General features: G+C 35.0%; 1 protein-coding gene across 1 annotated transcript; it reads right to left on the bottom strand.

Moving 5' to 3' along the window:
* Positions 1-3918: 3918 nt before the first annotated feature.
* LOC148583659 (uncharacterized) lies at positions 3919-4362 on the bottom strand. The gene has a single exon (XM_088510735.1). The coding sequence runs from the start codon at positions 4360-4362 to the stop codon at positions 3919-3921; it is 444 nt and encodes a 147-aa protein (XP_088366861.1).
* Between the last annotated feature and the right edge of the window lie 9390 nt (positions 4363-13752).

Genomic DNA, 13752 nt, shown 5'->3' on the forward strand with positions numbered 1-13752 from the left:
TTTTTTTTTATTTTTTTATGCCAAACATTTTTACCTTTTTTTTTTTTTGGTACCAATCAATTTTTACTACAATTGTTATATTCAACACCAAACCGAGCCTAGAAGGATGGAGTAATGGAATACTCCATAACGGCGTTAATAAACAGTAATCAACAAGATAGTGATGATTATATTAGAGTCAAGTTAGGTACAGCAAAGTGGACGGCACTCAAATCAAAGTGCACGAATTTGAAAATTTGATGGTCATTTCCGCATATCACCATGCACTCACTTTTCTATTTTAATTACTATTCCAAAACTCCATGCTTTTCACTTAATTTTTTCTATTTATTTTTTATTTTATCTCATTTTTATATATATCTCCCCGAACATAAAAGGTTTAAGAGCTTTTACTTGGAGCTGATTACTCTAATTTAAAAGTCTAAATTAATAGAGTTAGGTCCACCTATAAATATTATGTACTTTTTTTTTTTTTTTTTTTTTTTTTTTGGAAAACTTCACTTTCACCCCCAGAACTTCTACCTGATTTTACAAACCCCTGAACTTTAAAATCTTTCATTTTGGACCCCTAAATTTCTAATTACTCTCAATTAGAACCTTTCCGTTAATTTTAGCCATTAAAAATACAAAAAAAAAGACCAAAATGTCTTTGATTTTCTTTTTTAAAAAAAAATAAAAAAACGTTTTGAAAGTTAAAATTTTATACAAAAGTCAGGGGTATAAACGTCATGTAACGTTTAAAATTTGACGGAGTGGTCCACATTAAGAGTAATTAAAAGTTCAGGGGTTTAAAATGAAAGGTTTGGAAGTTCAGGTGGAGTTTGTAAAATGGAGTGGAAATCTAGGGGGCCAAAGTGAAGTTTCCCCTTTTTTTTTTACTATCTCAATATAAGACACGACACTCATAACACTGTGAAGCTTCACAACGAGTATCAAATTTCAAGACTAGCCATCCAAATCTTATTTGGCATCTAGATCTTGCTCATCATCCAGATCTCGCTAGACAATAAAGCTCGATCAAAGACAGATTTAGGGGGAGATCGACAGTAGTCTTGATCCCCCCAAATTACAAGAAAAAAAAAATTAATGCAAAAAATAAATAAATAAATAAAAATTAAAGTATTTTTTGTCAATTAATTTCTTTTAAATTCAAAGCTAGTTCTGTCCTTGAGCTCGACGTCGGTGGTTGTTGTTCTCATCTTTCACCTAGTCCATCATATTGCAAAGGAGATAGAGAAGGAATAAAAAATTATTATTATTTTTTTTTTTAACAAATGCTATAATAATCAACAAAAATTGTTAAGTAGTGGGATATGTAAAGTTGCATTGGATAGCCAAATGAAGGTGTTTTTTTGGTGATTTTTTTCTATATAGCAAAGCTAAATAAAATGAAAAATATTAATTTGTTAAATGGGATATGAATGCTATATATAATCATTGAAAGTGTACGTGCTTGGTAAAAGTGGTGAAGCATTGCTCTTTCTCGCACGGATTCAATCAAAGCGAATGACAACTCGCATGCTGTGAGGTCCCCTTCATTCGCTTGCTCAATCTTGCATTCATGCAATTTTTCGGGTCAAAAATTATTGTGAAGGCCCACCCGGAATTAATACAAAGGCACTCCGAAGATATGGAATTAGGATTATCTCATGATTAAATAAATTACAAAATATTCAGTTAATTATATTAAATGAATATTTTTGTTATTTTAAAAAGTAAAATAACAAAAATATCCTTCAAATATAACGAACTGAACATCATGTTCAGAGGATTGATGTCTTATTATATATATACAATATTAAATATATTGAATGGGTATTTTTATCATTTTAAAAAAAGTAAAAAGACAAAAATACCCTTCAAATATATCGAACTGAACATTCTGTCCCAAGGATTGATGTCTTATTATATATATACAATATTAAATAATCTAACTTTTTTTATGAATTTCGTATACAAAATGTGCAACCGATAAGTATCACATATATTTAATATTATGATATATAAATCTGAAACGTGTGATGCAACCGAAATACATTTTATAATTTATCTAATATCATCATACATAATTAAAAATAATTTAAATTCTATACTTATTTGATGAAATGAGATACCTTAATATTCTATATTCACTTGTTCAACTAATGTTGAGATAAGCTGATAGTGAGTGGTTTAGGGTTAATTAGAAAAAACAAAAACAAAAAACAAAAAAAGAGTGGTTGAGTAAGCCAAATAACAAAACCTATGTACGTCAACTTTGGGCCAAGAGTCAATGGTGCATATTTCAAATGCTTAAGTTTAAGTAGGACTTTTGTTGGTTCTCATTTTATCTTAAAATGAAATATAATTTTTAAAATTACTATTACATTAAAATTTATTAGTGATTTATTTCAAATTTAGAATCGATTCATCATAAATTCAATGGTAATTTTAAAAGTTACATGAGTTTTAGGATACCCATTACTCCAAGTCTAATGGGGGTCAACTTTATTATTATTATTATTATTATTATTAGAAGAAGAAACTACATTTTGCCTCTATGAACTATAACGTCTTGACACTTTCTTTCATGAATTGCTAATTGTACTACTTTGCTCCCATGAACTACCATTTTTGTGTTCAAAACCCTCTTCCGTCAGTCAAAGCCGTTAACTCAAACGGTCAACCCGTCACTTTGCTTCACTTTGCCCCCATGAACTACAACGCATTGTTACTTTGCCCCTATGAACTACAACGCATTGTCACTTTGACTGTCTTAGTTATCAGTTTTAACTGATGAAAGGGGATTTTGAGCACAAAATAGTAGTTCATGGGGGCAAAGTAGTACAATTGACAGTTCATAGGAGAAAGGTACCAAGGCGTTGTAGTTCATGAGGGCAAAAGGTAATTTCTCCTTATTGTTATTATGATTTCCCAAGTTCTATTTGGGATTTTGAGACTAAAATTTTTGATTAATTCTGTTTTTTTTTTTTTTTTCACCCATGCTTTTTGAATGTATATATTTTTGGTCGTTTTAAAATACCTTTCCATTTTTTTTTAATAAATATATTTCAATTTGAGTATGTTAGTATATAAGTTTTGGACAGTTGAAACTTGAAAAGCTTTAGGAAGTAGAAAGAGTATACCAAGAAATTTGTTGAGAATATTGCATTCCACCTACATCTTGGACACTTAGCAAATTAAAATGACAAAATGATAATTATAATTCTTCAAAAAAAAAAAAAGAACATTTATTTATCATTTAGGGTTGTTGAGTTTAGGTAGGACATTGTTATCATGTATTGGATTCCTTTATAAAAACCATACATTCATTAAATAAAGATGATTGATGTTTCCATTGCTATTTCATCTTGCATGAGAAACTTTGGTTTTCCTTCTTTCCAAAATTTAACCTACCAACATAGGTCCTACAACTTCTAATAGCTCATTTGACTAGCCAAAATAATCCAAATATTATTTGAACTAATTAAAAATGTTAAGCCAAAATAATCCAAATATTATTTGAACTAGTTAAAAATGTTAAGCTGCATCCGGCTTAGCAAATTGGAGAAATGTTTGGTGAGTTGCTAATATGGTGAGCCATGTTCACTCACCAAATGTGAAAAATTAAAAATCTCTAACATCCTCTCACTTCCCAAAGATTAATAAAGAAATCATTAAAAAAATAATTTTTAAATGAAATATAAAAAGTTAATAGCTAAAATAGAAAGTTGGATATAAGTGCTTTGAAAAAGTTGGTAGAAATATGATTTTCTAACTAAAGTGGAGAGTAAATTTTCGGACCCAAATGTAAATGCTCTTTTCTAAATACATACCAAAAAGGAAATTCAAATACAAGCAAAACATGAAAATGTTAATCTCTATTTTATTTTTTTTTTAGCAAATTTCTTCTTTATTGATAATAGGTAGATCAAAGAATCAAACAGGAGCAGTTTGCTCCCTGATTACAATACCATAGATACAATTTGGAATTTCTCCAATCCAAACCCTATCCATGACATACTTGGTGGCTTCTCTAGCCAAACTATGAGCTGCTGAATTTGCGCCCCTTTTGACATGTTCAATTCTGCATGATTTTAGCAAACACATACGTTCTTGAATACCATTTACAATATGCCCAAAATTGCTCCAATTTTGTTTCTTCACTCTAACTGTGTTAACAATTTGCAGGGCATCTCCCTCCACAATAACATCATAAAATCTCATCTCCCTACTAAATTCCACCGCATGTAAGGTTGCTAGAGCTTCCGCAACAGTAAGTTCAACCAGATAATTTTTTGTCGTGCTACATGCGGCTAGAATGCTGCCATCATGGTCTCGTACAATAATCCCAATACCAATTCTTCTAAGTCCCTTATCCATGGCAACATCCCAATTAATCTTAAACATACCTATGGGAGGTCACTTCCAAAGAATGAATGTGCCAATTTGAGGAATGCCCTACACTTCATGTTCCTTCTCGTTTACCCTCCGAAAATCATCAAGAGAGATTGTAGCATCATGGAATACCTGGTTTGGGTGAAGGAATTCCCCTCCATGCACTACATTATTCCTTCGAAACCATATTTTTCTAGCTATTACCGCCATGAGCTCAATTTCTGCCCCTTCACATCTTGCCATCATCACCTCTACCACATGAAAAAAAATCAATCCATTTATCAATGCCTTTTTGCAATTTGTTTGGACCACAACTCCACACATCCTGAGCAGATGGACAACTCCATAGGATGTGTTTTGTTGTTTCTTCCTCCCTTCCACAAATTAGATCTTAGATGTACCACACCTATATAGAAAAGAAGAAGAAAAAGTGGAATTTGGATGGACTTTATGTTTAGTCGGAGAGTAGGGAAAAAGATAGGAAAATAATTGGGGTTACACTCTCCAATTTGGATTAAAGAATTAGGAGAGATGATACCATAGCCCCTCAAAACACATTTTCAATTCCCTAAAATTGGAAGAACTTGGAATGAGTACCAAATAACTATAGTTTGGACTTTTCCCTTTTACTTTAATAATCAAATAAACTTTAAGGAAAAGGAATAGGTATTGGTATGGGTATGGGTATTCCATTAGGAAAATGAATAGGCATTACTGGGAATAGAAGAGATTGGAATGAAATAATTAATAATTATTCAAATTCTTTAGTTTGGTAGCAACACATATTTCATAATTGGGATTAGCCTAAAATTACTAAAAAGTCCATTTGATTTCTAATTTTTCTAAAACTCAAATTAAAAATAAATAAATAAAAACAGGGTTGAATGTGCGATGGCAATGGGTGGCCAGCCACCCACAGCATGCAATGGGGATGGCCGCGCCACCCCCAAAGGACCTCATTGTGGCCCTCTGGGGGTGGTGCGGCCACCCCCGATTCCCATCAGGGGTGGCCGCAACCACTCTTGGAGACCAAACAAAAATAGGGTTGAACGTGCGGTGGTAATGGGTGGCCGGCCACCCACAGCATGCACTAGGGGTGTAATATCCGGATATTTTTCTTATTTTATCTTATAAATAAATTCAAGTGTTACGCTGAAATAATCTCATACAGCGGAAAAACTGTAATTATCAATACAAAACAATACTGTTAAAATACTTTTCTTTATACAAAAAATACCCAAAGCTATGTCGTACAAGGCATTTATACAAATCTATCCGACTGTCTAACTCTAGACAAACTTCACCAACTTGAAATCTCTGTACCACTCAAATATGAATCTCTAATCACAACTGCATAATTACCTTAATTTTTTCATTCCTGCAAGCAGTACAAAAACTGTGAAATAGTGAGTCAATTGATTCCCGATAATATAAATTATTGTTAATGCATTTATATCAAAAGCCAGACATTTTACAAAACAACAAAGATTTGTATTATTGAATATCAATATCACTTTCAGTAGGTAAGAATACTTACAGTGGGTTACAGGAATGAATCATCGAAAGTAATTATTTGTCGAAACTCATTCTGCTGCAATTGATCATTACCCACAAATTTCCAAAATACTGACTCTCTCTCTCTCTCTCGCCCAACCTCTCTTTCTTGCCTTCTCTCCCTCAATCTCCTTCTTTGATTATCTCAATCTCTCTATGTGGTTATAAAGGAAAAGAAAGATAAAAATATTGAAAGTGAATAGGGAGTTGTACGTGTGTGAGTGGAGGAAGGTTAAAAGAGAGAGAAAAAAAATAGGAAGTGGGTTGGATTTCACTCCAATTTATTAAAAACAAATCTAATAAAATCCTAACTTCCATTAATAACTTGAATCCAACCAATATCACTCAAAACACATTAAATCAATCATCAATTATCATAATCATACCCCAAATTATCATCATATCTCATAAATCACCCAATAAAATGATCAAGATATAATCTCTCATACAAAATCAAAAATCATGATATAATAACCTCAAATCAATATTCATAAGATCTAATAAATTTCTCAAGAATAAATATCATTACCTCATATCATTAAATAAATATCTCCAAAATAAGACTTTTAAATTCTGGGGCGCTATAGTCTTCCCTCCTTAAAGGAATTTCGTCCTCGAAATTAAAGCTCATAAATTTTCATATATCTTCAAATTGAGCGACCCAATTAAAACAAATCACGCTTAAACCATAACTTATCCAATTCACCATATAACTTTAAAATTCAATCCGTTCATAAAATAAATATCATAACATGTTCTATACCCAGGCGATATGAGACGCCACAAGCACTCTTCTTGGGCACCAATGTCACCGTTGGCAATCCTCAAGAAATTTTTTCATTCTCGGCTTTTAACATTTGGCCCTTATAAATTTTATAAATCTCTTGGCGTCTTAACTGATACCCTTATAATATAACCCACTTTTGGCATCCCAATGCATGTCCACTAATGACCCTCATAGGCTTGTGCACGTTTCCACCATCCTAGGCTAGGTAATGCTCTAATACCATTTATAACATCTCGATATTTCTCTTCTTTTATCTTGTAAATAAATTCGAGTGTTACACTGAAATAATCTCACATAGTGGAAAAACTGTAATTATCAATACAAAACAATACTATTAAAATACTTTTCTTTATACAAAAAATACCCAAAGCTATGTCATACAAGGCATTTATACAAACCTATCCGACTGTCTAACTCTAGACAAACTTCACCAACTTGAAATCTCTGTACCACTCAAATATGAATCTCTAATCACAATTGCATAATTACCTTAATTTTTTTCATTCCTGCAAGCACTACAAAAACTGTGAAGTAGCGAGTCAATTGATTCCCGATAATATAAATCATTATTAAAGTATTTATATCAAAGGCCAGACATTGTATAAAACAACAAAGATCTATATTATTAAATATCAATATCACTCTCAGTAGGTAAGAATACTTACAATGGGTTACAGGAATGAATCATCAAAAGTAATTATTTGTCAAAACTCATTTTGTTACGATTGATCATTACCCACAAATTTCCAAAATATTGACTCTCTCTCTCTCTCTCTCTCTCTCTCTCTCTCGCCCAAACTCTCTTTCTTGCCTTCTCTCCCTCAATCTCTTTCTTTGATTATCTCAATCTCTCTATGTGGTTATAAAGGAAAAGAAAGATAAAAATATTGAAAGCAGATAGGGAGTTGTACGTGTGTGAGTGGAGGAAGGTTAAAAGAGAGAAAAAATAGGAAGTGGGTTGGATTTCACTCCAATTTATTAAAAACAAATCTAATAAAATCCTAACTTCCATTAATAACTTGAATCCAACCAATATCACTCAAAACACATTAAATCAATCATCAATTATCATAATCATACCCCAAATTATCATCATACCTCATAAATCACCCAATAAAATGATCAAGATATAATCTCTCAAACAAAATCAAAAATCATGATATAATAACCTCAAATCAATATTCATTCCTATAATATTCATAAGATCTAATAAATTTCTCAAGAATAAATATCATTACCTAATATCATGAAGTAAATATTTTCAAAATAAGACTTTTAAATTCCGGAGGGGTGGCCGCACCACCCCCAGAGGACCTAGCCGTGGCCCTCTGGGGGTGGTGCGGCTACCCCCGGTAAGAATCAGGGGTGGCTGCAACCACTCTCGAAGACCTCCGGGGGTGGTCACGGCCACCCCCAAGGGCCGTTGGGGTTGGCCGCGATCACCCTAGAATCTCACCAGGGGTGGTCTTGGCCACCCCTGATGGCCTTGGGGTGGCGCAGAGGGCCTCACCGGTCCACTGCGAGGCCCTCCAAGGGCGGCAGCAAGGCCTTCTGTGGGTGGCTGGCCACTCATTGTGGTGGTCGGCCATTGACATTTTTTTTTATATTATTATTTTTTTTAATTTTAAGTTTGAGAGGAAAAAAAATGATTTTTTTTTTGGAAAATCTTGTCCTTGCACTTAGGAATAGCTATTCCTTACCAAACAAAAAAATGACTATTCCATAGGAATAGCCATTCCATTACAAAGGTCTATTCCACGAATCAAACGGGCCCTAACTATTTATAAAAGGACCTTATACTTATCTTTCTCTATTTTCCTCTTCCACTCCCCCTTCTCCTTTCATTTGCCTTCAAACTATCAATTAGTGTTCACTGCTTATTACAAATGTAACACCCCGCTTAATTAAGTGTGAATTATTTTAAAATAATTATCAATTTACAACTTATAGGAAATTTCTTGTTTAAAATATTTTAAAAAGTATTTAAGAGTCAATTTCTTTAAAAGTATAAACACAAATGAACCCAAGATCAAGTGTCCTATAAAAATGTGTTAATCGGCTTTATAGTTTTTAGGGTTCTTTGAGCACCGAATGCTAATGCTAGCATCGATCAGTCAATTAAAACCCTAAGACGACGAACGTTTGACTTGAAGAATGAACATTCGATAGGTAGTCACATGCAAAATAAAATTAGAAATCCATTTTGTTGCAAGTGTGTTTGTCATTACAGTTTCGCATATCAAAAGTACGATTTTAAACCAAATCCCAAAAAATAGATTATTGAGAGTGCATTTTTTAAAAATTACAATTTGAAAATGTAGAAAAATCTACATTTTTAAATCATAGGTAATAGAGCATGTTTAAGAAAACGCACAATTTTAAAAGTTAAGTTGTGATTTTAAAAGCTAAAACGCAATTTATTCAAACTCTTAATTGCGTTTTTAAAATTACTCATTTTGCAATCACTGTACTTTGCTTACAACTGTTTTAAGCAACATACTCAAGCTCAAACAAATTTCCTTCCCTAAAAATAAACCAAGGTAGAGCTTTCCTAAGGGTCCAAGAATTGCTTCTCTTCATTGTCTCTTCCAAATTTTTTTTTATCTTCACGAGTCTTTCTTTCTCTCTCAACCAAATCTTCTTTGTCACATCCACTGAATTCGGAGTTGGTGACGAGCATCAATGGGTTGTTCCAAATACAACCAAAACAAGAATAAAAAGCCCGTTTGAGTCTACGATTTTTTATTTATTTTAAATTGTTAATACTGAAAAAAAAAACAAAAACAAAAAAAAAGTTCCGAAATTATGTTTGGGTGATTTAGAGATAGAAAACAAAATTGAGAAAACATTTTTGGAAAGGCAAATTATAGTTTTAAAAAATTGAACTTATTTCAAATTCATGTTCGGATGAAAGTGATTTTTTTATGGTTTTTGTCCCCTTCTCCTTCATGATGGCTTTATCTCGTTTCTTCCTCCCTGTCTTCATTCTTCCTCACGAGAGAGATGGTGAGAAAAAGAGAGTAAATCCAAAACCTAAGTCCGTTGTGACCTCATTGAGATTGGGCTCCACCTCAACGGTCGGGTCTTGTAGATCCAAAACCCAAGTCCTAGAATCAATGGTAAGCTCTTATGTATAAATCCACTGTTGAGACTGATTTTCTTAGGGTGTTATTTTTGTGGTGATTTAGTGCTTAGAGTTAGGGTTTGAATTTGTGGGTTTCAATTGGTAGTTGATTTCATGCGGAAGTTTATACCGATTGGGTGTTTCGGTTGGTTGAGGATGGCCTAATGGGGGGGTTTTCATCCCCTTGAATGGTCGAATAGATAGATTGTGATTTGTTTAGGTTTGGGTCTTAATTACCAAACCCTCCAAATTCCAAGAAAAAAAAAAAAAATGAGTGTACACATGACATTCAAGAAAAATTGAGAAGAATTGAAAAAACTTCTGTGCATCCAAACAAGCATCTTAATTCTTACATGTACCACGCCAATATAGGAAGACAAAAAAAGGGGGTATTAATGTACTTTGTATTTAGGCTCTGTAAAATGGTTTTCGTCGGAAAATATTTTCAAGAAAGCCATTTTTCCTGAAAATATTTTATGTCGAAAACATTTTACAATGTTTACCTTGCACACGAAAAATAATTTTTTTAATATCTTTTTTTATATATATTTTTTCCAATAAGGTCCCCGCCGGAACCTACATGGGACTTCAAATTTATTTAACTCGAAAGTGCACGAATCAATTGTAGTTTAATGGATTGCAAGTGCGAGGTCGATCCCACAGAGAATTGTATTTTTAAAAGAGCAATTTATATCTAAACTAATTAAATCATAATCTAGTTCCAAAAGGGTTTTGATTTTTGAGTTTTGAAAATTAAAGGTTAAACATAAACTAAATAAAATAAGTAAATCTAAGGATAAAGGTACTAAGGTTTGGAAATTCACACTCACCAAATCATAACAACATACTTTATGTTCATCAATATTAATCCGAAGTTCTCACAAATTAAATCATAGATATGTTTTACTATGCTTCAAAGAATTAATCAAAATCATCTCATGTATCCATTCATTGACCAAATCACAAAAGGAATCCAAATTCAATTGAAACACCAGATATATCCGTAGAACAAATCACAAGGGATATCCAATTTTTATGAGTTAAAAGTCAAGCAATCAATCATATGAAATTATCTTAAATCATCACATGTATCCTTGAATCACAAAAGATATCCAAGAATCACTCCATACAATTGATTAAAAGTAAAACAATTGAAATATAAAACCAAATAAAATCATAATAATAAAAACTTACATAAAAGTGATTTTGTTCTTTATCGGTGAGGCTCCATCCTCAACTTTAGTTGGGAATTTAGCTCCACATAAAAATAAAATCTAAACCTAAACCTAAACCAAAAGAAAAAACTAAACTAAAGAGAAAAGCTCTAGAACTTTGCTATCTGGGATTGTGTCCCCTTTCTTAAATGCAAAGAAGTCTATTTATATGATTAGGAAAGTCCTAAAAACCTTATTAAACCTAAATAATTCGGAGGTCTGTCTCCCAGTCAAAATAGAAGTCTGAAATCGGAATAGGATTCGACCAGATTTGTATCCTTTAATTACGGGGCGATGTTGGCATAGAAACCTTCCGAATTAGGAAAATCCTATTTCAGAACAAATTGTAGTATTTTGAGTTAGCTTTCCAATGACATTTGAATCACTTCAATCCGATATTTGAACAAAAAGTTACGGTCAAAATACTCAGACATATACCGAATCTGAATTTGAATCCGATCTAAAATCTTTTCCAATCTGATCTTTTATCCAATTTAATCTGATTTAACCATTTTCTTGGATTTGATTAGACTTAACCACATCATCTAGGTCTTCTCAAAGTATGCTTTCTTTCAAATTTTGCATTTTTTCCTTTAAAACTGTAGTTTTTCTTCAACGACCTACAAAACACTAAAAACGCAAAACTAACACAAAATATTAAATAACGACACAACTAAAGGATTAACTAATGTAAATAAAGGGGTCCAAATATGCAATATTTGGCACTTATCACTTGTTCGAGACTCCGCAGCAACCTGCTCGGGACCCCTTGAAACTTAATCGGGACTTGTTCGGGACTTGCTCGGGACTTAATCGGGACCCGCCCGGGACTTGCCTACGACTTTACCGGGACCTGACCGGGACTTGCTCCGAATCTGCTCGGGACTTGACCGGGACCCCATTGGAACTTAACTAGGGCCCACCCAGGACCCCACCGGGACTTAACTAGAACCCACTGAGACTTGACCAGTACTTGCCCAGGACTTGCTTGGGACCTCGCCGAGACCTGCCCGGGACTTGACCGGGACCCGACCGGGCAAGTCCCGAGTGAGTCTTGGGTAGGTCCGATCAAGTCTCGAGCAAGTCCTGGCGGGGTCCTAAGCAAGTCCCGGGTTGGTCTCGGTCAAGTCTTGGCGGTTCCCGAGCAGGTTCGATCAAGTCCCGAGCGGGTCTCAGTCAAGTCCATAGCAGGTTCCAGGCTGGTCCCACCGAGGTCCCAGGCAAGTCCCAAGCGGGTCCCGCCAAGGTCCCGAGCAAGTCTCGGGTAGGTCCCGGGCATGTCTTGAGCAGGTCTCGGTCAAGTCCCGGTTAGGTCCCAGGCAGGTTCGGTCAAGTCCCGAGCGGGTCTCGATCAAGTCCAAGGCAGGTCCCAGGCGGGTCCCGCCAAGGTCCCGATCAAGTCCAGAGCAAGTCCAGGGCGGGTCCCGGTCAAGTCCCGAGTGGGTCTCAGTCAAGTCTCGAGCAAGTCCCTGGCGAGTCCCGATCAAGTCACGGGCAAGTCCTAGGCGGGTCCCAGTCAAGTCTCGAGAGGGTCCCGATCAAGTCCCGATTGGGTCCCAGTCAAGTCCCGAGCGGGCCCCGATCAAGTCCCAGGTGGGTCCCGATCAAGTCCCGGCGAGGTTCTAGGCAGGTCTTGGTAGGGTCCATCGATTTAAGAATGAGATGCTCGTAATCGGAAAATAGTTTACAGTTTTCTAAACCATAAACCATTTTCGAAAATTAAAGAAGAATTTTCGGTCAAAAGAAAAATATTTTCGGTTGACCACTATTTTACGTCGAAATAAACACCGTAAAATGCAAAAATCATTTTCTGAAAACCATTTTACGTCAAAGTAAACAAAGCCTAAGTCGGAGAGGAGAGGAAATTATAGGAAAATAATTTGCGTTACACTCCCCAATTTGGGTTAAAGAATTTAGAAAGATGATACCATAGTTCCTCAATACGCATTTTCAATTTCCCTAAAATTGGAAGAATTTGGAATGAATACCGCTATAATTTCCCTAATTGTGATATGACTTTTAAAATTATCGTAAAAACTTTTTCGCCTCATATGTATTAACTGGCAGAGTTTCATTACTCTCGGGCAGCAACTGATTGATGAACTCTAGGAAAGCCGAGAAAATCGAGTTACTAAGTCCACCAACGCACTTCAAGTTGTACAGGTGAATAGTCGCACTTAGTTTGCTATGTTTTGTCCCAGTATGAAGTGGTTTCTCCGCCTTTTTAAAAAGGTTGTAGTACTTTAGTGCGTCGCCTTCAGCGGCTTCTTCGGTTACAATTTCCTCACCCCCTTGCACCACGGCTTGAGGCTCACAATTGTCTTCCCTGACTACTTCGTGCATGCCGAATAAATCACGCAACATTCTGTGCATGTCTCCACCCTGATTTGCGCTTGCACCCGCATCTGAGGCCGGGCGATTGGAATTAGACCCGGTATGAAGACCCTGTACATGCTTCTCACCGTGATAGAACCAAAGTGTGTATTTCGGCATCATTCATTTTCCCCCTGTCAAGTGGTCGAATACGAAACCCGGCAGGTGGCGCCGGTTATTTCGACAAACCTTACAAGGGCAATAAATGAATCCATTAGGGGTTCTACAGTTACTAACTGCAAACTCCACAAACAATCTACACTCGTCTCTGTATTCCCTCGTACCCCTAGACTTTGTCATCCAACTCTTGTCCATTTTTATCT

This window comes from Corylus avellana, chromosome 9 (assembly GCF_965113065.1).
Source record: "Corylus avellana chromosome 9, dhCorAvel1.hap1.2, whole genome shotgun sequence".
Taxonomy (NCBI): domain Eukaryota; kingdom Viridiplantae; phylum Streptophyta; class Magnoliopsida; order Fagales; family Betulaceae; genus Corylus; species Corylus avellana.